The sequence below is a fragment of the Cryptomeria japonica genome, chromosome 3 (assembly GCF_030272615.1).
Source record: "Cryptomeria japonica chromosome 3, Sugi_1.0, whole genome shotgun sequence".
In the NCBI taxonomy this organism is placed as follows: Eukaryota; Viridiplantae; Streptophyta; class Pinopsida; order Cupressales; family Cupressaceae; genus Cryptomeria; species Cryptomeria japonica.
Window position 1 is genome coordinate 900199349 of NC_081407.1, and position 26948 is coordinate 900226296.

At 38.9% G+C, this 26948-nt stretch overlaps 1 protein-coding gene across 3 annotated transcripts; it reads left to right on the forward strand.

The window, feature by feature from the left end:
- Positions 1–250: 250 nt before the first annotated feature.
- LOC131066378 (protein terminal ear1) lies at positions 251–4874 on the forward strand. Of its 3 annotated transcripts, XM_058001131.2 has the most exons (7): positions 251–455; positions 733–878; positions 989–2133; positions 2857–3691; positions 3814–3930; positions 4052–4193; positions 4271–4874. In XM_058001131.2, the coding sequence occupies exons 3-7, from the start codon at positions 1122–1124 to the stop codon at positions 4655–4657; spliced, it is 2493 nt and encodes an 830-aa protein (XP_057857114.2). In that variant the 5' UTR covers positions 251–455; positions 733–878; positions 989–1121; the 3' UTR covers positions 4658–4874. The 3 variants fall into 3 exon arrangements, with proteins under 3 accessions (XP_057857114.2, XP_057857112.2, XP_057857113.2); XM_058001129.2 differs by having other exon boundaries at positions 251–878; XM_058001130.2 differs by lacking the exon at positions 733–878.
- Positions 4875–26948: the final 22074 nt, after the last annotated feature.

A 26948-nucleotide genomic window follows, 5' to 3' on the forward strand; every position in this document is an offset into this window, starting at 1 on the left:
GAGAGAAAAGTGGGGACTTGTTCTACGGGTCGCCCAAACGGCGATCCGACGGCCCGGATTGCAGAAGATAAGAAGATCGACGGGTCTTGATAGTTAGGGTTTCCACTGTCGGGAACTGCAGTTTTTGTTAGGAAACCGGTGGCCGTGAAGTTGAGGGTCCCCGCCGGTAAACAGCTTTTGGGTGGGGAAAGTGGTTTAGGTGTGGGGCTTCTGTGGCAGTTGCTTTGTTAAATTCCACGGGGAAAGCGGTTTTGGGAATGGACGTTCCAGCAGTACACATCCACGGCGGTTTGTTTTTGACGGCCATGCTTGGTTTTATTTTTTAGTTGGTTTATTTATTTTTGGAGGCGGTGAAGTTAAGTAGTGGTGTTACAGAAAAAGGAAGACAGAGAGAGAAGCGAGGGATCTGCAAAAGAAGAAGAAGAAGAATAAGATATCAGAAGAGAAGAGAATAGGTTAGTAAGCAGTGTTTTGGGCTGGGGCTGTGTATTAGACATGTAGAGATAGTTAGATAGGTTAAAGAGTTGTAATTTTTTATTTTATTTTGTCCCACTCTGTTGGCCATCCTGGAATGGATGTGTCGTGTCACGCTGTCGATTCGTCGCAGAAGCCTGCTGCACAATAATAATTCTATGATTTAAGCGGGGGTGGGGGAGTGATTTGGAATGGGGGGGTTTGAACTTTTGGGTATGTTGTTCTTTTGGGTTTGAGTTTGAGAGAGTGTTTGCGCAGATGCTATTTTGAGTGGCTGTCCGACATTGTTGATTTTCGGGTCTTTGTGTTTTGTGTGCTATTGTTGCGGGGTTTTCTGTATCGTGAGCGCGCAAGTAGCGGGTGTTTCACAGCCTGTTCGATGCTTTTTAATACCTGCGAATTTAGTAAGTCAGTCAAAAATAGTTAGGAAGCACTGTGTTGTCTAGTGTTTTTTAATGGGTTTCAAGAGATGCAAAATAGGAAATCTAATTTTCATGGGGGTAAAAATGTGCAGGTGCAGGCGGAGGCGGTGACGAAGATGATGATGAGATGAGCCTGCGTAGGCTGAATTCATGAATACAGTTTACAGAGATTGAGGGAAGGAGTGTTTTGAAGATTACCTGAGAAAGAAAGAGCTGTTGTTTATCATGAATCCAGCGGCTGGTCGCGCCTTACCCTCTGGTCATCTGGACCCATGTGCCCAGGAGTTTACGCCTGGCCCTTATTCGTTTCTGCGCGCTCCGCCTCCCCCTCCGCCCCCCCCACCTCCGCTTTATTACTCTTCCTATCCGCTGGATGGGCGAGCATATGTTCAATCTGCTCCCACCCCGGGTTCGATTCCTCTAAACCCTATTTACAACAGCTCTGAGTTGGGTATGGCCTACAGTGTTACAGCAATTCCGCAGGTGTGGGAGAGTGCGCTTCATCAATCTCAGCAGCAACAGGAAGAGGCATTTAGGGTGGGAGTGCCAGCGGCGGAGGTTGGCCCGAGTCCTTGTTTTACAAGGCCTTACAGGTATAATAACAATATTAATGTCAACTGCACCAGTAACATTCAAAATACTGGTATGGTTCCTCGTACTGCAGTGGCCGGGAACGTCACGGGTTCGAGTCCCGGGCAGTTCTATCATTGCCATTACCAGCAGCAGCCTTTGCCTTTCACATCCACGGCAAGGGAGCATCCCTCTCGAACGCTTCTTCTCCGTGCCGTTCCGCTGCCAAGCGAATTAAGCAACGCAGATTTAAGACAGCAATTGGAAAGATGGGGTCCCGTCCGGGCCCTGCAAACCGATAAGAGGCAGCAAGGGTTCGTCACTGTGCATTATTATGACTTGAGACATGCCAAAACGGCTTTGTCCGAAATCCAGGAGCAGCATTTGACGGAACAAATGAGACTGCGGCAGCACTATACGAACCAGCTGTTTTTGCAATCCCAGGGGGAGGAAGAAATGGAAGCGGATCAAACCCCGCCGCCGCCACCTCCTCCTCCGGCAGGTTTGTCCAGAGGCCTTATCGGAGGGAAGGCAATTTGGGCACAGTATTCGCTTCCCGTTGGGCTTCCCCCTGGTCCAGACAGGCACAACCAGGGCACGCTCGTGGTCTTCAATTTGGATGCGGATTTCGATGTTGCCACTCTCAGATCAATCTTCGAGGCCTTCGGTATGCACGCTTCTACCTGTGTGTAATGTTTTCTTGCATTCTTTTAGCCTGTGATCATCAATAACAATTTCTGGGATGGATTGGATTTGGGCTTTAGTTTGGCCTTTACAATAATTCTCAGCCTGACTGACTCACTGTCTTAATCTCCACTACCTTTTCTTTGCGCCTCGGCACCGTTTGTTCGTTTTAATGAAGAAGACGTTTGCGCCTTTGATTCAAATAGGGTGCACCATATATCGTGATTCTGTGACAAAGATGAGGATCATTTAGGTTGAATCAAACAACGGCATAATTTTAAGCCATTAATGGAAATGTTCGCCTCACCTGTAATTCTCATTTGGACTGTTACGTTTCCAAATCTTTTTCTGGTTCTATGAAAATGATCTTTACAAAGTTGATCGTATAGAAGTGTAAGAGTGTTCTGGTACAAATTTGTTTTGTCTGATAGAATTTGACTGATGAACTGCCATAAATTATGCCTTTTCCAGCTCATAAAGCTCCAGTCAAAGTTATATTCTGATTGTAGGACTGAATCCTTACATGGTGAATCATAAACAACAGTGCAGTATCTTTTTCCTTTATGAACTTGTCCTGCCAGCGTGTCCTCTGTTGCTCTGAGCGTTAGATAAGATGTATGACAGACCTGTGTTGATGTTGTGAGCATTTTAGATAAAAATGAAATGAAAATGCATGACAGCTTGTTCTGCCTGTTGCCCTTTGCAGGTGCCGTGAAGGAGCTCAGGGAGACGCCAGCTAAGCGGCAGCACAAGTTCGTAGAGTTTTTTGATGTGCGGGACGCTGCGCGTGCGCTCCAACAGATGGATGGTCAGGAGATTGGTGGGAAGCGTGTGAAGATTGAATTCAGCCGACCCGGCGGCCAAACCAGAAGACGTTCTCCGCCTCCACCGCCACCTCCATTCAATATGAATATGAATATGAATAGACCCATTGTCCGCACCTCTCCTCCGCCGCCGCCGCCACCACCACCAACCCGAACCAGAGCCAATACCATCAACCAGCAGCACCATCTCCCCGCATTTCTCCACCATCCACGTCAGCAAGGGTCTTACACCCGCTGGAGCAATGCCAATGAGGGCGATTCCACGTGGCAGCATACAATCCCCGACCGGGCTGGTCAGTTCATTAATGGCAGGGGTAGGGGGAGAGGCGGTGGCGCCATTGGTGGCGCTGGGAGAGGTAGTGCCAGCTCCAAGAATAATAACATTCTCCAGAACATCAACAACTGCAATGGTGGTGGTGGTGGCGGTGGCGGTGGTTTTTTCATGAGGAGAAGGAGAGGAGGAATTGGCGGTCAACAAGTCCGGTCTTCCTCCTCTTGTGAGGCAGCAGGCAATGGCATAGGTGTTGGTGGTGCAACTGCAGATGCATCTTCCAAGAATGGCAATCATAATAACAATGATAATAACAACAACGCCAGTTCAAGATTATACAGCAGTGAGGCTGGTTCGAATTTCGCGTTTGACGAGGCCAAAGCAGAGTCCAATTCCAGCGATGCCAGAACCACCGTCATGATTAAAAACATACCCAATAAGTACAGGTAACTGTGAAACCAGCTAATAAACAATCTTACTTTCTTTCTTCCATTTCTCGTAGTTTGCAAGGGCTTTTATAGGTATGCAGTATTTCTTAATTTATTCCTATTCCTGTTCCGGATTTCAGTCAACAGATGCTTCTATCGATGCTGGATCAGCACTGCATGAGCTGCAACGAGCCAATCACGGACCCCAACGAGCCGTTATCTGCATATGACTTTGTATACTTGCCCATCGATTTCAAGTAAGGCGGGGGGGGGGGGGAAAGAAAGAAAGCTTTGAATTAAATTAGAGGCTTTTTCAGCTTTTGGCTCTTCGATTCTTGTTATCAGTTTTTTTAAAATTAATTATTCAAATGGTTTCAGAAACAAGTGCAACCTGGGATATGCATTCGTAAACATGACGACGTCCAAAGCCACCTGGAAACTGTACAAGGCGTTTCACATGCAGCCTTGGGAGGCATTCAATTCCCGTAAGATCTGTGAAGTCACTTACGCTCGAGTTCAGGTAGTAATTGATTTTCTGATTTGGAAATTTTCTCTGTTTTTGCACTTTTGCCTTTACTGACGGACCAGACGTCACAGGGTCGAGTCGCACTGGAGGAGCATTTCAGGAACTCCAAGTTTGCCTGTGACACTGACGAGTACCTGCCGCTTGTATTCTCGCCGCCGCGTAATGGCGAGCAGCTCACGGCGCCTCTGGTCATGGGAGGCCACATTGCTCCCCATAAAACGGCTGCCGCGTCTACCACCACTCATGTTGAAGATGGCTGGGATTTAAACGTTTCTTCGCCTGTTACAAGTGCTGCCGCTGAGCCCTACTCCACCACTTCTAAGTCGTACGATTATCGAAACAGCAGTCATCCCAGGGGTTATGGTGGCCATGATACGCACAGCATCCCTCGCCGCCTTCAGCAGCAGCAATCCAGCAGCAGCGGTAGTTGTAGCACCAGCAGGATTGGATGCGCATAACATATGTATACATATGAAGTGCTCATGCTTTTATGAAAACCTCATTTGGTTTACTGTAATCTCATTTGTTATTATTTTTCAGACATCCTTCTTTCTTTGGCATTCGTGAGAAATATAGGGAAAAAAAGGAAGGAAGAAAGAAGCAAGAAAACACAACAAAACGAAAAGGCCATTGTATTTCACAAAAATCGGTGCAATTCATCTTTTTTGAATCTCTCTCCAGTCTTCTTATTGCGAACCGCTTAAGACATATGAGTTAACAAAATTCTGCAAGATACGATTAAATCTCTATTTTGTTTACTGTAAAATTAGTAAACAAAATTCTGCAATATACACGGTAAAATCTCCATTTTGTTTTCTGTAAAACGAGTAATGGAAACTCTACAATATACAGTTAAATCTCCATTTTGTTTGCTTTAAATTGAGTAAACGAAATTCTGCAATATACCGTTAAATCTCCATTTTGTTTACTGTAAAAATTATAGCCCCAATTATCGTATTCTACAAAAATCGGTGCAATTCATCTTTTTTGAATCTCTCTCCAGTCTTCTTATTGCGAACCGCTTAAGACATATGAGTTAACAAAATTTTGCAAGATACGATTAAATCTCTATTTTGTTTACTGTAAAATTAGTAAACAAAATTCTGCAATATACACGGTAAAATCTCCATTTTTTTTTCTGTAAAACGAGTAATGGAAACTCTGCAATATACAGTTAAATCTCCATTTTGTTTGCTTTAAATTGAGTAAACGAAATTCTGCAATATACCGTTAAATCTCCATTTTGTTTACTGTAAAAATTATAGCCCCAATTATCGTATTCTAAAAGAGCACATATCTTAAATGAATTTAAATCTTTGCATTTAAGGTGAACTGCAATCAACAATTTTCAGAGAAATTAAATTGTCTTTAAGTATTTGAGGGCGATGTGGTTTTGCGAGCACTAAGATGCCTGTTATCTTTAATTTAGGTCTGAAAACGTAATTTTTGGAGCTCTGGAAAGCTTTTTATACCGTCCAGACCGTAAGTGAAATTTGATTAAATTTGCGATCGTTTAGCAGCCACAACTTCTCTGATCCAGGAATTTTATGGTCGTTATTTTTTCTACTATCTGTTTTTCCGCAAATGGATATTCTCTTTTTGGCTAACAGGTTTGAAGTGAATTTATCCGGGATCACGGGAAAAATAGATTGTTAGGCTTTCGAACCAGAATAAACAGACAGCGTTGGCATTTTTCCTTCATCTTCTGTCCAGCGATATTTATTTTTAATGAATATTTTGAATCTGAATGTGTTATTCAAAGCGTTGATACAAAAATATGCATAGTCGATTTCATAAATAATGTTTTCCGATACGACAATTTACACTTAACAAATTCTACAGGAACTGTGGAAAACTTATGCTAGCTACTACCGACAGATTTTTCCAGTTGGCTTCGAAGTTTCTAAATTATCTCCCCCTTGGAACAAGGGCATTTCGAACGAGACTGTATTATCAGTCGTTGAAAAAAAGACAGGCTACGGAAATTTTAAACAGGTCTATAATTTGCAAAGGGTTATGTCAGTAGAGCTGCATTAGCCATCCCTTTTTAGCCAAACATAGACTGCATTTAACCGACTTAACTTCGATCTCCCATTAATAATCTGGTTAAAAAGGTGCATTAGTCCTTGCAGACAAAATTTTCAACGGTAAGCGCAAAACTTGCAAATGATTGGATGAACATGTCTTTTTCTTTTTTTGCCATTAATTAACAACACAGAAATTGTTTAAGCAACTGCCTCAAGTTTCCATGATTTCTTTCACAACTTTCCGAGTACAGTTAAGTAAAACGTGACTAATGACTTCTCACGATAGAGGCGTGAAGATAGGAAAAAACTGCAGAGATGAGTAATCATGGAAATGGCAATCTCGTACTGCTGTTGCAGGATTACATCTCTGATAGCATGAGATTTTCTCCATAAAAAGAGTAAATGAGAGTTGCATCCATTAAAATCTTACAAAGTACAAATGTGAAGAGAGCAGAAATTGCACATTAGTTTGTAAGGCTAGTGCTGCAAGCATTAAAAATTAACGTGACCAGGAAATACATCCTCCTGTACAACACTTAAATTTGTAGCAGGAAAAAATGGAGGTGTGTATTCAAATACCTGACTAAAACGTATCCCCATCTTAAGCTGAAAGAAATAATGGCTGTATGACAGGAATGTAAAACAAATCTTTGAAAGGACAGCAAATCCTTTGCAGCAGGCTGTGGATATTGGAGTGATGCTAATAACTGATACGAAAAATCATCACACAGATTTATCTCAAGACTTTTCAAATACAATATTATTGGATATTATTTAAAATCCTCTCTGAACTTTATTTAATGGGATGGTTCAAGCAAATGATCATCAATTCATAAGAGAGTGATACATCAATTCATCTAATTGTTTTTGGGTGCAATTCTGAATATTTTATTTATTATGTAAATCTTTTCTGAACTTCATTTAATTGAACTGAAAGGCTCTCTGACTAGTATTTAAGTTAGGGAAAAGAGGCTTTCAATGGAAGTCTTTTAATTAAAGACTTTAAGGTCTTTGGAAGTAAAAGAGTAATAAAGGATGTATGTCATTATATAATTATTAGTTATTAATTAAAGAATTGATTTATGAGAATATAAATATTGCTTATTGACTAAGGTAGATTTAAAATTTGTAATGTTTAATTGAATTTATTTAATTTTTATGTATATAAATATTTAATATTATTTAAGATAAAATCATTTAAATTTTGTAATTTTTAGTTAAGAATATATAGATTTGAGTATATAAATGTTTATTAATATTTTTTATGTAAATATATATAAAAATTTTATTGTAAAGTTGTAAAAATATTTATTATTGTTTAAGATAAAAAATAATGTAATTTTTGTAATGTTTAATTAAAAAATATTAATAAATGAATGGTAATAAATAATACAATAACATTTTTATTCAAATTAGTTTCTAATTAATTTTTATTATATTTTTTAAAATTTTTTATATATGATTTATTATAAAACATAATTGTGATATATATTAATTATTATTTATATTTTATAAACACATATTATTAATTATTATTATTTAGATAAGATTGAGTTTTATAGCCTTGCATTAAAATAAAGATTTAGTGTAATTTGTTTATTTGTAGCAATTAAAAGAACATGTTGTAGATAATACTATTATTACAAGTCAATTAATTAATTATTTTGCACCAATCATAAGTGATTATTATTTTATTTTTGTTTTAAAATAAATTTCATTCTTGTAAGTTGAGATTGATGTTTTTAAACTTAACATCTTTGTAAATTGTTTATCTACACAATGATTTGGTGTTGTAGGAGTGGATTTTTAGGTAATAGATTATTTATTTATTATAATATTATAAATAAAGTGATTTTTTTAATATATTTTTTATTTTTCAAAATATAGGTAATAAAATTGTTAGAGTAAAGGTATTAGTTTATTTGATTAATTAAATCATATTGATTTAATAATCAAGTCACCTTTTCTCTATTTCACTTAAGCTAAATTTAAGAAGCTAAACTTAGGAATATTAACAATAAATATTGTTAATTATTAATTGTTTTTAGGGTTTTCCCTTTTTAGGTTTGATCTCCTTTTATAAGGATTGATCCCTTTTGTAATTCATAATCTGATTATCATTATTGCATTCTTTTGCTCTACGTTTTCAAAGCAATCTTTGTGTTTTGTGAATCTTCCATTGTTGTGACAGGTTATTTGCATACAGGTCTTCATTAGGGTTCTATGAGGTTGTATTCTACAACTTTTACATGGTATCAGAGCTTCAAACCTGAGGCTTTCCTGTTCTTCAGATTGGGAGATTCTACCTACAACAGGTCTTTTGTGCAATTTGGGTTGATTTGGACCTCACCATTGAATCCAGCATGTGGGAAATAGTCAAGATTGACCTTTTGTTTGTCAATTTTTGATTTACGAGGTCAAATCTGTGAGGGTTTGAAAATCAGTTTTTTTTTGTGATCTAGAGGGGCACTTGTTTTTCGGAGTAATTTGGGCAAAAACAGATGTCACAGTTGGCTTTAGGAGATTGATTCCACAAATTTTAATATGTAATTCGACTATTTTTGGTGACAAAGGCATCTGAGCCTTGTTCTCCCCTCCTTGCCTGTACGATCCCCTGCATGTAGTTCGAAAAAAAAATTGGTATTTAAAAAAAATCATTTTATTTTTTTTCTTTTCAAAAAAAGGGTTAACCAAAAACAATTTGTTAAAAACATTTTTTAAAACAAGAATTTTATTTTTTTAAAAAGTCAAAGGGGGTCGTAGGCCTCTGCAGGGCCGTACGGCTTGCAGCGGGCCGTGGACCTTGCCCTGCCACTACCGCCTTGGAGTCTCCGCCACTGCCACCTATGAGCCTTTGCCGCCACCTCTTGTGTTGTCGCCTCCTGCCTGACCACCTATCACCGTCGACAGTTTATTCCGGCCTCGCCCGCTTTTCCGACCCGTAGTCCATTTTGTCGACCGTTGCCAAATTTTTCTGCCAACATTTTTTCTAGCGAGTTTTCAAGCAAGGGGAAATTTTTTCGACCAAAGGGGAATATTTTTGGAATATTCCGCTGACGTCAGCAGTGTGGACTGAATATTGGCCCCCTTTGAACCCTCTTTGTGTCCTAAAAGAGGTGTTTTTTTTCATTTGGCCATAATTTGGGCATACAATATCGATCGTTGGAAAGCTGATTCCGTCTACTTTCCAGGTTTGTGGGTTTTATCACTTGGTTTTGCTGCTATTACATTCTATAGCCATTTGAAGTCAGAGGTGTTGTTTTCAGTCCCAAGCTCATATCTTTTCGCTAGTTTCTCCATTTTTCGCGATTCTAACAGCATTGGGATGGTGTTTTAGAGATCTTCACAGCCATCCATGCACTTTTTCCAGATTTTACTCCAAGTACATTTTATTCAGTTTTTCGTGTTTTCACACTTTGGTGAATTACTTGGACATATGAGTTCGTGGAAACTTCTAGTTTGCGTGGGATGACTCCTGTTTTGGCTATTCTTCATGCATTTCCAGTCTTGTGTCTTTTTTTGACATTATGAGCTTTCATTGTAAGCATTTTCTTTTTTGCAAACACACTGAGATAAAGTGCCACTATGCTTTTCATGCTTGGGATCTTGCACATCTTGTGCCTTATTGTACTCGCATTCCATTATAAAGTGCCATGGGGGGTTTGATGTTTACCTTTGTTTACCATCTACCTTTGTCACGTGAGTGTTCTTTCCACGACATTAGCCTCATGATGTGTGTCAAGTGAGTGTTCCTTCCACGACACTAGCCTTTATATGTGTTTGTAATTTCTGCTGCACTCTCGATGTTCCTGGTTCTTCGTCATGCTGTTTTTCTTGGCATTTAGTTTGAGTGTACCTGTTAGCTCTCCCTTGTCAGCATTATTGGGGGGGGGGTTCTTCTGTTGGTTGTTAGTTCTAATGCTTCCTTAGTTCGTTGGAGTGAGCTATGTATTCAGTATTTGTTCCTATGTACTAGGCGGATGCAGTGGCTGGTTACCTATGCATTTCGGTGAGATGGATCATTTACCATATGGACACTCTTTCATTCCTTTTTTGGAGGCAACCTTCCATCTTCGATTGATCAACTCTTCAGACTTTGGTGTTTTTGCCATCTATATCTTCGAGTTCAGTTGTTTGCCTTTGTTTACCATATGATTTGAGTAGTGTTATTTGAGGGCACTCATGCAGATTACAGTCTTCTCTACCTGATCATCTTCTATTTTAGTGGAGGTTCTTTATATCGACAATTATTCTTCGACAGTGTTTGCAGCTTCATGCTTCAGTGGTGTTCTTCATGTTCCTCCTTTGTTCCCTTTTTCTGGGACATTCTTGTTTGGAGGCTTCTTAGTCCTTCACTTGAGCTTTCATCTCTTCTTGGAGAGGAGTTTTGTTCCCACAAGGTTTTCTCCTTTTCTCCACTTTACAAACATTTCATTGTACTTGGGTACCTCATCAGGCCTTATTGCCGGGACCCATTTTTTTGGCTTTCATGCATCTAGTCCTTAGTTGTTTTTTAGCTTCTCCGTAACTTTATCTTAAGGGGGGGTGTTAGAGGAAAGGTATTAGTTTACTTGATTAATTAAATCATATTAATTTAATAATTAAGTCACCTTTTGTCTATTTCACTTAAGCTAAATTTAGGAAGCTAAACTTAAAAATATTAATGATTAATTTATTATTAATTGCTTTTAGGGTTTTCCCTTTTTAGGTTTGATGTCTTTTTATAAGGATTGATCCCTTTTGTAATTCATAATTTGATTATCATTATTGCATTCTTTTGCTCGAGGTTTTCAAAATAATCTTTGTGTTTTGTGAATCTTCCATTGTTGTGACATGTTATTTGCATATACAGGTGTTCATTGGGTTCTGTGAGGTTGTATTCTACAACTTTTACAAAAATCAATTACCTATTTTATGAGGATTTGATTCACACTATTTAATTAAATGAAAAAAAAACAAAAAACTATTTCATTATGAGTAGTATACAACAAATATTTCTATTCTAAAAATTAAACTCAATTATTGTATGTATTCTTTATAATATAATTTTGTATATATATTTTTTGAAATCATTCTATTTTTTAATACTTTTGAAAACATAATTTTTTAAAATCATTTTAATATATACAAAGTAATTTAATAACTTTTAATTAGGGTGACCCATGTAGTTTAGCGGTTAAAACACATGCTTGGTGAAATTGCCACCAAGGTTCAAATCAACACTAGGCCGCTATGCTCGCAGGCTTGGTACTTTCATTGGGCTAGTGTGCTCGCGAATTTGAACAACAATAGTGTATGACAAGGATTTGAACAACAATAGTGTTTGAATCCTTAAAAAGTGCCCCATTGTCGATCAAATAATTTTTTTTAATCTTTTAATCATAAATTTAAATATTTTTCATTGTCATTAAAAATGTCTATTTTCACTCTAATAATCTTAAGCTATATATATATATATATATATATATATATATATAAGGAAGATCTTCCTAAGCGGGTAGTACCCTTCTATTAAAACATAAAGTATTACATAACAAAGCGACTGGGAACTATGCTCTCAGTGATACATATAAGCCATCCCATTACCCAACTCTACCATTCTAGCTACCATCTCCTCTGTCATGATCTCATTGTTCTCCTTCATAAAGGACTCAAACTTTTCCAAGCTATACTCCTTACCCACCCCAGACTTATACAAAGACCATGCCTTCTTCATCTTTGTCTTCATACCCTCAACATTCAGATTAAAAAAGCCAACCATCACACCTAGACTCCAAAATTTCTTTGATGCCATCCAAGGTGGTCTTGACAACAACCGAAAGTTCCTCTCGAACCATTCTTCGTGCAATCCCATACGCTGAAAGTGGATAGCCCAAAACCTGCACGATCAAGTCAAACAAGGACTCAAATAACATGCCATCGTGCACATGCCTGCCACTCCAGAAATCTGGATAACGGTCTCTTTCTCCTTGTCGTTCACCTTATTAAATAGCCTGCTAATTTGTTCCTCTAGCGCCTTAGATAAACCAGCCTGCATGCTCATAAAAATTTAACTCCAAACGATTCAACCATCTCGTAGCATACTTGAAAACCTCTTGCTATGAACACTGCCAACTACATCTCCCTTGAATAGAGGGTCGATCCACCATAGAACAATCGGGAAGCTTATCATCTCACATCTTTTCTTAAGCAACTCTAAGTATCTGACACTGCTAATCCCAAAACCTGGGCACCAAATCTATGGGAAATCCTTCAAACCAGACATCTCAACTCCCAAGACCTTACTTGTAGTCCAACCAACCTCCAATATTATGCCACCTAGGCCTAAAGAGGAGATCCCAACCAATCCCAACCCGTGACTGTACCCCTCTTTGATCTAAATCCGTTTTGATGATTTCCATCAATTCCTTTTGCACTGCATTCCTATCCACCTCAACTTCCTCTTTACGCCTCCTGATCCCTTCACTGGCGAGCCAGTCCGCTACCTTGTTCTCTTCTTTGAATGTATGATTGATACAAAATTCTGAATATCTGTCCAATTTGTCCTAGATAGTGGGTAACCATTGTTTAAGTCGTCAATTGTTAAAGTTATATTTTATCACCCCATTAACCACCACCTAGGAATCACCGTCAATTAGGACCTTGGAAATGCCCCGTTCCAAGCACATCTCCAAGCCCTTGTCCAAAGACTTCAATTCAACTTCGTTATTGGAAGCAATCCCCATGAAGCCCATGACTGCGGACACCAAACCTTCTGATTCATTCCTCAAAAGAGCCCTGAATCCGTATTCTCTGGGATTCCCCTTGCTAGCTCTGTCAAAATTCAATTTAAGCCAATTGTGCTTAGGAGCCAACCAATGTATCCCTGTTCTCCTGAACTGACTATCCTCAATAAAACAATCCCCTTTCAAAATCTTTCACTTCTCTTCCATCAATTTGTCTCATTTCGAGAAAGCCTTGATACGTTTGCCGAGCAACTTCCCATTCACCACCTCAGCTATCGCACTCTTGATCCTCTCGATGATGATGTCTACAAGCAAAGCCTCCTCCTTGAAGACTCTTTTGTTTCTCTCTTTCTAGAGTTGCCAAACTACCATGGACATCCCTTGTTGGATTGTTGGGGAGATTATTGGATTTGGTTATTGTCATTGCTAATGCTAGGATATGTTGCTATCATTGATGTCAACATATTCCTGTGATTTATTCCAGTGAGTTTGGAAAGAGTTTCTGATCCGGTTTTGAAGTTTGGTTTTGTTGATCATTGTTTTGCAGAATCTGACATTTCTTCCGATATATTTCGGTGTGATCAGATCTTGTGCTGAGACTTTGGGATGATCTTGTGTATCTTTATTTCTGATGGTTCATGATTTGGTGCTCCGCAAGTTATCTTTCTTCGTGATAGTTGTCGATTGGTTGTGTTCTTGAGCTTTCTAGATGTTGATCGATGAAGATTTGAAAAGTGGTGTTGGTGCAATTGTTCCAGATGGTTCTAACGTGCTTGTTGGTGTTTCCTAGTCATGTCCTATTTATTTTAGTGATCCACATTGATCGTTGTGCAAGTTTTTGGTGATTTGTGTGAATCGGTGATGATTTTCGTGTTATGCGGTATTTCTGGTGGTGTAGCATGTTGCGGTTGATATTGGCATGATTTCCGGTGGATGTGATCATTTGGGAATTTGAATTAGGTCCATGTTATGTAATGTAAATCATTATATTGGTTTGGTGATCGATCTTTGTATTGTGTAATATAATTTTTATAATTATGAGTTGAGGGTTGAGGGTTTAGTCGACCTTGTTATCAAGGTTGATGATTTGTATTTATAGGTGAGATATGTAATTTAGGTGTCGTTATTGTGTCTACATTATCAGAGAGAGGTGATTGTGCAGACAAGAGACTTATCATTCAGTGTAGTGTTGAGGTGAGATAGGTGTTGCAGAGCAGACAATTGTGCTTAACCAAAATTGTCATTAGGCATTTGTAGATGCTACCATTGTAGTTCATTTCTTTCGGATTGTCGTCCGAATCATATTGTAAGTCAGTGAGACTTCCCTGAGGGTTATAGCCTTTCAAGCATATATCTTTTGAGCAGTGAGGTCTAGGCAGTGTGCTTGAATGCATGTGCATTCCCCATTGTAATATTTTCACATACTACTACAGAGTATCATCTTACTGTGGGTAGGTTCCTACCATGGTTTTTCCCTTAACCGGGTTTTCCACGTCAAAATCTTGGTGCTGTGCTGTTAATTTGCTTATCTAATTCATTGCTGTAGTTTATCAGTTTATGTTTTGAACTTTAATTTGCTTTGATCTGGTGAAGACTGATTCACCCCCCTCCCAGTCTTCCTTCTTGATTGCTGCTAACAAATGGTATCAGAGATGGATCCTCCAGTAGAATCTTAATCGCTTGAGGAGATCTAGGATGATAGCTCAAGGTATTCTTTTCAAGAAGGATAGTCTAAGGTTTGATGGAAGTAACTATACTATATGGAAGAGCCGGATGGAGGTGCATTTGAAATGTCTTGGAGAAGATTATTGGAAGATTGCTAAGAATATCTATGTTGTTCCTTAGAATGGACCATCCACTCTTGATGAGGTTAAGGAAGCAAAATATAACATTAGAGCGAAGGAAGCATTGCTTAGTGCCCTGACTGATTCTGAAATGACAAATGTTATGGGACTTCAGACCGCACATGAGATCTAAGAGAAGCTTGAAATCCTGTATGAAGGTGATAGCCAAGTGAAAGTTGCTAAGCTGCAGAGCTTGAAAGGAAAGCATGAGACATTGAAGATGGGAGATGATAAGAACACACATTCATACATGGCTAAAGTGAATGAACTTTCCCATGGTATCAGGAATGTCGGTGGAAAGATTGAGGAAGATGAGATTGTTGCTAAGGTACTGAGATCTTTGCCTCCTTCTTATAAACATAAGGTTGCTGCTATTGATGAGATCCAGAGTGTGACTATAGTGACAAGAGATGTGTTGGTTGGAAAACTTGCTACATTTGAGCTAAGCGAATTTGGAGAATCACATGGAAAGTCTGAGACTGCATTTAGAGCATCAACATCGGTATCCAGTAAGCAAAAGTATGATCCTGATGAGTGCAGGATATCCAGATATGAAGAGAAAGAAGAGAGATAAGAGAGAAAGAAAAAGAGCTTGATGAGCTTGAAGCATTGATTGCTTGGAGATTGCCTAAAGGTGTCGGTAAGTATGATGGAAAGTTGCCCTTGAAATGTTTTTCTTGTAATAAGATATGACATTTTGCTTCTAGATGTCAGGAGAGAATGGATAAGTATGACAAACATGATAAGTTTGATGAGTATGATAGGAATGATAGATATGAGAAGCATGAAAAATTATGATAAGCCTTACAAGTCTAACCAGAAGTTTAGGAACCAGAAGAACTGTTATTATGCTGCAGATGAAGGTGTTACAAATGATGAATCAGAAGGAGATGAAGTTGTGTTTTGCCATTAAAGAAGATAGATCTATACCTGGTGATTCCACAAGTTGTTTTGTTGAGGAGAAATATTTAGCCGCTAAGGTAGAAGAAAAGGGTGTATGGGCGATTGACAACGGTTGTTCACATCATATGACCGGTGACAAAAAAAAAATTGTAAGCATGGAAAGGTATGATGGTGGGTTAGTTAGATTTGGAGATGACAAAGCCTGTGTAATCTGTGGGAGATGTTCTATTTCTTTTGATGGTAAGAATAACACTGATGATGTCTTGTATGTTGAAGGTTTGAAGCATAATCTTTTGAGTGTTGGACAGATGGTTGATAAGGGTTATGATCTACAATTCGAGGATGGTAAATGCAAGATCTTGAATGCCTCTGGTATAGACATTACATATGAGATTAAGACTGGAGGTAACATTTTTCATTTGAATGCTGGTGAAAAAAGTTGTTTTTTTGCTAAGATAGATGAGAGTTGGTTGTGGCATAGAAGGATGTGTCATGTAAACTTTGATTCATTGATTAAGATCAGTTCTACACTAGTTGTTAGAGATCTACCTAAAATTGTTAAACCTGTTAATCTAGTATGTAAGGAGTGTTAGTTGGGTAAGAAAACAAGGCTTTATTTCAAGAGAAAACCTTATACATTTGATGGATTGTTGGATCTTGTGCATACTGACCTATGTGGACCTACAAATGTTAGAAGTGTGCAGGGTGATAGATACTTTATGTTGCTAATTGATGATTATTCTAGGATGATGTAGGTTGTCTTTTTGAAAGCAAAATCATAAGCATTTGAGAAATTCAAGATATTCAAAGCTAAAGTTGAAATTGAGTCTGGGTTGAAGTTGAAGTGTCTGAGATCTGATAGAGGTGGAGAATTTTGTTCCGATGAATTCAATTCATTCTGTGAGACACATGGAAGTAGAAGACATCTATTTGCTCCTAGGGCTCCACAACAGAATGAGATTGTTGAGAGGAAGAATCATACTGTTTTGGATGTTGCAAGAACCATGTTGATTGAAAGAAATTTTCCGAAGGTCTACTGGAGAGAAGCTGTTAGCACTGTAGTTTATACATTCAACAAACTTCATACGAAAGGTGATACCGGTAAGACCCCTTATGAGCTTTGGGTTGGTCATATTCCTACTGTGAAATATTTGAAAGTTTTGATAGCAAATGTTATATTAAGAGAGATGAGGAACTTGGAAAGTTTGATGCTAGAAATGATGAAGGTATCTTTTTGGGATATTCCACAAAGAGTAAAGCCTACCGGTGCTATAGCAAGAGACTGAGAAAGGTAGTTGAGAGTGCAAATGTGAAGGTGGATGAGTGTTGGCATTTTTGTTGTTTATGTTGTGATTGTCATTGATGGACGCACACTTGTGTTGAGATCCTCTTTATATGTATGAGCTCATGCTCAACCGGTATTTGTTCCAACCGATATGTTGTATACTAGTCTTTAGACTAGTGGTGATTTTGCAGAATGTGTTTCCCGGTCTGAAGCGACATGCCGACCCCAAGCGGTTCGTAGATCACAAGCGGTACGAGGGAGCAAAGCGGCACAATACATTCTTACCAGTCCTCATTTTTTGTCAAACCGGCAACTGATATTTTGTATGAACCGGTAATACTCTGTGAAGAGTTACCAACCGGCATTTTGTGATGAGTTACCAATCCACCGATTGTTTGACGGTGCCGACACATTGATGGTGCTTTTTGTGTCATGTTACTGAGTATGCCTAGATTCATTGAACCTAGGAAATTGTAATGTAATCCTATTGGACCGACATGAAATCAGATTCCTTTAAAAGGACATCATGTCTAAGGTTTTAAGTTGCTGCTGAAAGGGTTAATGTCATGCTAGGGTTTAAGGTGGAAGTTGAGAACGATCTTATCTAAGAAGATCAAGTTGTAACTGTGAGAGAGAGAGAGAGAGAAGACTGAAGTAATGCTAGAATGCATTAGTTGTGAGCAATACTCGATCTAACCAAGCAGTTTGTGCTATTAGATAGATCAAACACTTATTGATTACTCACATCTTTGACAAGTCTATAGCCCTTAACCGGGTAGGCCTCAAAGCTTTTGTAAAATCCTCTAACAAGGTGGTTCACACATGTGAATCTAAAATCCTCTAACAAGGTAGTCTTTAATCGAACTTATCTCCTAATAGAGATTGAGATTCCTAACAGGATCTATTCTGGTGAAGAACATTGTAAGACCTTAACTGGTCTGGTTTCTATTCTGCAGATAGTGACTTGTGAGTTCCATCTCACCGTGGTTTTTCCCAGTTGGGTTTCCACGTCAAATATCTTGTGTTATGGTTGTATTGCTTTTGTGGGTGAATGCTTTATTCGCATTTTGGTTTGCATGTGTGGTAACCGGTCTGACTGTTAGACTGCTTTACCGGTTTACCTTTAGACTGTGTAAGTGCTTTAGTGCAGTGATTTTTGGCATACTAAATAACCCCCCCTCTTAGTATTCATCAATTTGTATCAGAGCCTACCTTTCTATAAGTTTAACCACTTGGAAAGAGATTTGGGGGAATACACCATGATGGAACTTACTCAACGACTCACTAAGTCTGAGCAAGCCTATGATGATCTTATGGTCAAATACAAGGCATCTCAAGCAAAAAGGAGAGAACATGCAGAGAAGCTGATGGAACTATCTGAAAGCAGTTCTGAAGATGAAGCTAACATGGAAGCCATGATTGTTGAAGTAAATAAGCTGAATGATTCAAACTCCAATCTGAGAAAGGAGTTGGAAGGACTGACTATTCGGTTTAGTCAAGAGCTTAAGAACTGGAGAAAAGATGAAGATCGGATAAAGGACAAAGATCATGAGATCTCTAAGTTGAAACAAGAGATTAGTGCACTGACTGCTCGCCTTCATGAGAGCATAATGGAAAAGGAAGACATGCAAGGAGAACTGAACATTGCCATCTCTAAAAATGCAAGTCTAATGGAGACAAACACTGCTATTTCCAAAGAACTCTTTGAGTCAAAGGAAATACTTGCTAAGTTTGGCAAAAGTACTGTCAAGCTAGAGCAAAAGCTTGAGTCATCTAGACCGGCAAAGAATACCAATGGTCTTGGTTTTTCTGGACATGAGGAAGGAGAATCCTTAGGAACAAATGCTGAAGCATTAAAGAAGCAACCGACACTCAAAGGAAAAGGTAAGCAAAAATTCAAACCTGTTTGATTTAAATGTCTTAAAGAAGGACACACTACCAATGTATGTAGGAGCAAAGCCTACAATAATTTTCCTTATTTTATCAACAATGTACCTAGATCCAATAAGTTCAATGGTCATTGCTATGCATGCAACAAGTTTGGGCATAGAACATTTGAATGCAGGTCTGTAATGGATAACACTGGAAGATATCCTCAGAGGACCCAAGGAACTAGTCCTGAACCTTTTATGAACTGGAACCACAACCAGTTTAATGTCTTCAATCATCAGTCGAGAAGCAGTGGTCATCAAGCGGCAACCGAATGGAGAGAAAGCTGTATGATCTGTCATGGTCATGGTCACACTACTACAACATGCAAAAGGAAGAATCGAAACATGTACAATGGACCTTGGAGAGCACTTGGACTTGTTTGCTATCACTGCAACAAACCGGGTCACATTGCAAGATTCTGCAGAAGCAGAAAAAGTATATCTGATGATATACCAGTCACTTAGGAAGGAGAAATAGATGTTGAAAAAGTTCAAGGGGACATGAAGAAAACATGGAAGAAGAAACCAATAATGTCGGAAGAGGAACCGGTTTCTGCACCTCGTGTGGAAATATCAGAACCGGCAAACTAAGCCTTAAAGGCTTAGGGGGAGCAAACGACAAAATGTTTTCAACCCCCCGGTTGACACCAGTAAAACACCTTAACCGGTATGCAATACCTGTCACTTGGCAGAAGACCAGAAATGGTAAAAAAGCAAATTAGGGTTTATGCCCTAATAGAGGAGCATTAATGACGGTAGGTGAGAGACATGTATAAATGCATTTTTCAAATCATTTCTCACTATTTGTTTTCGAGCGAAGAAAAGTTTTCAAGTGCAGAGCGAAGAAAAGACAATTTGAGCTTAGATTTCAAGAAATTGGATAACCTTGAAAGAGATTCAAATCCAGTTTGCAAGCGGTAGTGGAGAACACAACGGTGATTTGGCATCCGACAGAGAGTGAAGTGAAGCAGAATAAGGAAGCCCTAAATTTGCATCTGAAAGTTCCGGCTGGAGTCATAGTCGAAGAAGGAATTTCTGATTATATTGATTGCAAAATAGAAGACCTAGGGTCTTTAGCCATTCACACTCAGTTAGGTCTATTTTGCAGCAAGGACAAAAAGATCAAACCGGAATTTAGTGTCATAGAGAAGAAGAAATTCCACAACGCAGTATATTTTCTGGAAGATTTCATGGAGGATCATATCAGAATTATTTTGAGCAGAGTCCACGGTGACAAGATTTACCTGGAGAGGACGCATGATATCATGCCTCAAGCAATTCATGCAGTCACCGGTTTCTGCAACACAGGGGAAGTGCCAACCCTGAGAAAAGTGAGAAAAACAGAAATGACCAAGCTCACCGGTTCAACAAGTGATTTACGGGGTATGACAGTCAATCCTATCAAGGATGATCTGGTGAAATATGCCTGCATGGTGATAGGATACAAATTTTTTTCAGCTAGCAGGATTAATTCTGTATCTGCTGCAACGGTAAATGTCGCTTACTGAATGATAAAAGAGGATGCATCTTTCGACTTATGCACCGGTATGCAGAGGCAACTCCTGTTAAATCTTAAGGCAATCAAACAAGACAACTCACTAAGGTTTAAGTTTGGACAACTACTGGTAGGGTTGTTCTTTTATTTCCAAGGCTACTTTCCGGGTGTAGGAGATGTCCAGTGATCCCCTGACCAACCAGTAACCAAATAGATAAAGGAAAGTGTACAAGCCATTGGAACCGGCTACCCTGAGGTACTGAACAAATATTTTGATGAGTTCAGAAGAAAGATGAGTCGGAGGGTAAGAATCTCAGGTGACATAGTGAAGAAATACGAAGATGACATCTGTTTCACTATTCAGGTGGACAAATGTTTAATGGAGGCTGTTGAGCCTAGAACGGAGGAAGTGGAGCCTATGGGCTATGAAGTTATGTTTGACATGCTGGAAGGGTATGCCTCAACCCTTATTGCCTCGCCTCTTGATCCAAAGGCTAAGAGGACCAGAACCTACTTGGAGAGGATTGCACCGGTTGAAGAACCATCAGTGAAGAAGGGAAAAGAACCGATAGCTAAGAAAGCTAAGGCAGTGCCTGCAGCATCAGCACTGGCTACCACTGCAACTCTAAGAGTGACCAAGCGGTCACCGAAAAAGAAGAAATCGGAGGTAACACCGGCAAAAGTCTTCGAAAGAAAGAGGAAGACTAAGGCAAATGAACCAGACTCCAAAGAAACCGAGTCTGATGAACATCCAAAGAAGGCAAGACAGACAAAGAAGATGAAGAAGAATGAACCAACAACATCCACACCGGTAAATATAGACATCTCCTCATACAAACCTTTGACACTTTGTCAAAGAATAGTAAAAAATATTAGGAGAAAGTTACTTCATGATTTAATAGATTATTATGATGAATTTAATAGTGAGGAAAAAGATGAAGTACTACAGGAAATCATTCTTTATTTATGTAAAAATGACCAGTCACCATCAGAGATTAAATCTCAGACACCAGACTCATTATTTAAAGCATTAGATAATAAATGGCGCATTGCCATTGAAAAAGAATAGGAGATTAGGGAGAAAGTCTTTGCACAATACTTCCCCGAACTCTCAAATTCAGAATTATTTGATGCCCTGGATCAAAATAAAGGTCTCTTCTTCACAAGGAGAAGAAGACTCTGGTTGTTGGAGGGGAGAGTTGATGATGTTGAAAAAGATACACATCAGCATATGGCTCATGCTATCAGCTCTCACAAAGCACAAATGGCCAGCCTCCAAGCGGAAAAGGAACCGGTTATTTCCAAACCGGATGAGGTTTTTGATGAGGAAGGTAACCTGGTGGAAGAACCAATCAACACTATCGATGTCGATGCCCTAGATATAGAAGATGTCACTCAGGACATACCTTCTGAGGGAACTGAACAGGGGCAACAAGCTGATCAGGGTGGTGAACAAGCTGAGGACACACAGCAAGCGGCAAAGGAACAAGAAGAGAAAAAGAAGAGGGATGAAGATGAGAAACAGAAGAAAGAGGAAGAGAAGAGAAAGGAGGAAGAGGAGAAACAAAAAGATGAAGAAAAGAAGAAGCAAGAAGATGATAGGAAAAAGAAAGAAGAAGAGGATAAGGAAGAAAAGAGAAAGAAGAAGAAGAAGGAAGAAGAAGAGAAGAAAAAGAAGGAAGAGGGAGAATAGAAGAAGAAGGAAGCTGAAGAGAAGAAGAAGAAGGAAGAGGAAGAACAAAAGAAGAAGGAAGAAGAAGCACAGAAGAAAAAGGAAGAGGAAGCAAAGAAGGCAGAAGCAGAGCTGAAGCAAAAAGAAGAAGAAGATAAGAAGAAGATGGAAGAGGAAGAGAAGAAAAAGAGAGAAGAGAAAGATAAAGAAGAAAAGGAGAGGAAAAAGAAGGAAGAAGCAGACAAGACAATTGAAGCGATCAAGAGCACACAGATGGAAACTCCTAAGGCAACCGGTAGCTAAGCCAAACTGGCTGCTATCTCGAGCCCCATTGATCTCCAATCAGCAAGTGAGTCTGAGCTTATGCAGAGCATCAAGGTTTCCCAAGAGCACCTTGAAGGAACTCGCAGGAAAAGGGAACAAGATATTATTCAGGCAGCTGTAGACTCACTTACCGGTTTAATCCTTGGTACCAATCTTCCTGACACTGAATCATCACTAGCACAACTCAAACTTCTGTGTATTGTAGTGGATGATCAGGTGTAGAGTCTGGAAGAAGCAGCAGAGGCCAATGTAAAGAAAGAGCACCAAAAGGCTCTTAATGTTGCTCTAGTGAAGAAGTTGAATGAGCTTAGGACTGAACTGCTGAAAGATCAAAAGGACATAAGGAATGCCTTGGATGAGGGAAACTTGCTACTCAGCAAAATTTGTCAACCTCATCTGTTCTGTGATGATGTGCTAGCCAAGAAGCAACAACTTCAAATGGACTTACAGTCCTACTTGAGCACATTCAAGATTCCTTATGATTCCTTTGCAGCATATGGGCAAACCGTTCACCAGTTCCAGGTCCAGTCAGCCAAGATGGAGCAAGAGATTAGCACACGGTCTAGGGATTTGTAGGAGCTTCAACTGGTATTACTTCCATGACTGCAAATTCTTCAGAAGTGTTATCTGAACCTGGATGCCCTGACAGTCACACATGAACTGAGCACAGTAGATGCCATGGAGGAACAGGTATCCCAGATGCAGATAGAGAGGGAAGTGGCAACCTCCCTACTTGAGTCCTGGTCCCTATCCATGAAATAATTTTTGCAGGACTATAAATCGATTTTTGACAAGTATTATTCATTATGTCATAAACTTTTTATATATATATGGAAACAAGGTTTTTCAACGATACTTTGTCATTGTTGGCAAAGGGGGAGAAGTATCTATTTTGAAATTTTGATATATGCTGTGATATATGCTATATGCTCTGTATGCAAAATTGCTATACACTGTGTTGATTAAGGGATAGTGTATATGCTTAGGGGGAGCAATTTTGTTAATGGCAAGTTTTTGTTGTAAAATACTTAGATGTCAAAATTTTATTTTCCTAAGTGTTGCCATCAATGCCAAAGGGGGAGATTGTTGGCATTTTTGTTGTTTATGTTGTGATTGTCATTGATGGACACACACTTGTATTGAGATCCTCTTTATATGTATGAGCTCATGCTCAACCGGTATTTGTTCCAACCGGTATGTTGTATACTAGTCTTTAGACAGTGGTGATTTTGCAGAATGTGTTTCCCGGTCTGAAGCGGCATGTCGACCCCAAGCGGTTCGTAGATCACAAGCGGTACGAGGGAGAAAAGCGGCACAACACATTCTTACCAGTCTTCATTTTTTTGTCAAACTGGCAACCGATATTTTGTATGAACCGATAATACTCTGTGAAGAGTTACCAACCGACATTTTGTGATGAGTTACCAATCCACCGATTGTTTGACGGTGCCGACACATTGACGGTGCTTTTTGTGTCATGTTACTGAGTATGTCTAGATTCATTGAACCTAGGAAATTGTAATGTAATCCTATTGGACCGACATGAAATCAGATTCCTTTAAAGGACATCATGTCTAGGGTTTTAAGTTGCCGCTGAAAGGGTTAATGTCGTGCTAGGGTTTAAGGTGGAAGTTGAAAACGATCTTATCTAAGAAGATCAAGTTGTAACTATGAGAGAGAGAGAGAAGATTGAAGTAATGCTGGAATGCATTAGCTGTGAGCAATACTAGATCTAACTAAGCAGTTTGTGCTATTAGATAGATCAAACACTTGTTGATTACTCACATCTTTGACAAGTCTATAGCCCTTAACCGGGTAGGCCTCAAAGCCTTTGTAAAATCCTCTAACAAGGCGGTTCACACATGTGAATCTAAAATCCTCTAACAAGGTAGTCTTTAATCAGACTTATCTCCTAATAGAGATTGAGATTCCTAACAGGATTTGTTCTGGTGAAGAACATTGTAAGACCTTAACCGGTCTGGTTTCTATTCTGCAGATAGTGACTTGTGAGTTCCATCTCACCGTGGTTTTTCCCAGTTAGGTTTCCATGTCAAATATCTTGTGTTGTGGTTGTATTGCTTTTGTGGGTGAATGCTTTATTCACATTTTGGTTTGCATGTGTGGTAACCGGTCTGACTATTAGACTGCTTTACCGGTTTACCTTTAGACTATGTAAGTGCTTTAGTGCAGTAATTTTGGCATACTAATTCACCCCCCCCTCTTTGTATTCATCAATGAGAACCTTGGGAAGGAAATCAGAGCTTATGATGATGGTCAACATGTTGTTTTAACTCCTATTCAGCCTGAAGAGCCTAAGCAGAATGACCCGGTAGAAACTGTTAATCTAGATGTTGCTACTACTAGTGATGATGTGCAAGAATTTGAAGATCAAAACAATCAAAAGACTCTGAGTTAGATTGAATCATTCAGATAATCAGACTATTGGTGACAAGAATAAAGGTGTGATGACTAGAAGAAGGTTAGTTGCAGAAGAAGTATGTCTGATTTCTAAAGTTGAACCTAAAGATGTTGTTGAAGCCTGTAAAGATGAAAATTGGATAAGAGCCATGGAAGAAGAAATGGATCAGATTGAAAAGAACAACACTTGGGAACTTGTGCCTAGACCTAAGGATAAAAATGTTATTGGTACTAAGTGGGTTTTCAGGAACAAACTGAATGAAGCCGGTGAAGTAGTCAGAAATAAAGCTAGACTGGTCTGCAAAGGGTATTCATAGCGTGAAGGGATTAATTATGAAGAAACTTTTGCCCTGGTTGCTAGAATTGAAGTTGTTAGACTGTTACCTACTTATGTTGCTTATAAAGATTTCAAGGTATATCAGATGGATGTCAAATCTGCATTTTTAAATGGTGATCTAGAGGAAGAAGTTTACATTGAGCAACCTGATGGATTTTCACTGTCAGATGATGGAGACATGGTATGTAAGTTGAAGAAAGCACTTTATGGACTGAAACAAGCTCCTAGAGCCTGGTATGCTAGATTAGACAAATATTTGTTGAAATTGGGATTTACCAAAAGTGTTGCTGACATTAATCTGTACTTTAAAATTGAAAATGATAACATTTTGATTGTTGAAGTCTTTGTTGATGACATTATCTTTGGTGGTGATGATGATATGAGTATGAAGTTTGCCGGTGATATGCAGAAAGAATTTGAGATGTCAATGATTGGTGAGATGAAGTTTTTCTTAGGTTTGCAGATTGCACAGACAAGAAAAGGTATCTTTATATCTCAAACTAAGTATGTGAAGGAATTGTTGAAGAAGTTTGGACTAGGTGATTCCAAACCGGTTGGAACACCTATGGTGATTGGTTGTAAATTGTCTAAAAATGACGAATCTCCTAAAGCTAATCAAAGTTTGTATAGATCTATGGTATGGTTGCTAGATATCAAGCTGATCTAAAGGAGAGTCATGTCACTGCTGTTAAAAGAATATTCAAATATCTAAAGGGAACTATGGATTATGGTTTATGGTATCCGAAGAATGATGATTTCATGTTATGTGCTTACGCTGATGCAAATTGGGTTGGTGATGTTGATGACCAGAAGAGTACTATTGGTGGAGCATTCTTTTTAGGTAAGAATTTGGTTTCATGGGCTAGCAAGAAACAAGATTCAGTATCTTTATCTATTATCGAGCTGAGTACATTGTTGCTGCTGCTATTAATTGCACTCAGATAGTTTGGATGAAGCAAATGTTGAAAGATATCAAAGTTATTCATGATGAGCTTACTGTTATATAGTGTGATAATTCTAGTCCTATAAACATGTCAAAGAATCCAGTGCAACATTCAAAGTCTAAGCATATATCGATCAAATATAACTACTTGAGAGAGCAAGTTAGTGAAGGGAAGGTGAAGTTGGAGTATGTATCTACAAAGGAACAAATTGCTGATATTTTCACTAAACCTTTGCCTATAGATACATTTGTCTATTTGAGAGACAAGTTAGGGGCATCCACCCCTCGTGATGAGAATTAGATGCATTGAGTTGTATCGATCCGGTGGAATTCAGAGCCTTATTATTTTATCTGGATTGATGAGTTGATGTTGCTCCTCTGCTAGATTAGTCTGTTGATTTTGTTGTGTATCCCAGGGGGAGATAGATTCATGACTTTGTATTGGGAGAGAGTTTGATTTTATGTTTTGGAGATCTTTGGCATTGTTGTCAAAGGGGGAGAGAGATCATGTGAAAAACTATTTTATCTATTTTGATCCTAGGGGGAGTTTGCTAGTAATATCTTCTTTCTTTGCATTGACTGTTTTTCACATTCATATGTTGCCATCAATGCCAAAGAGGGAGATTGCTGGATTTGTTTTTTATCATTGCTGCTGCTAGGGTAAATTGTTTTCATTGATGTCAACATATTCCTGTGATTTATTTTGGTGAGTTTGGAAAGAGTTTCTGATCCGGTTTTGAAGTTTGGTTTTGCTGATCACTGTTTTGTAGAATTTGGTATTTCCTCTGGTATATTTTAGTATGATAAGATCTTGTGCTGAGACTCTGGGATATTGTTTGGGATGA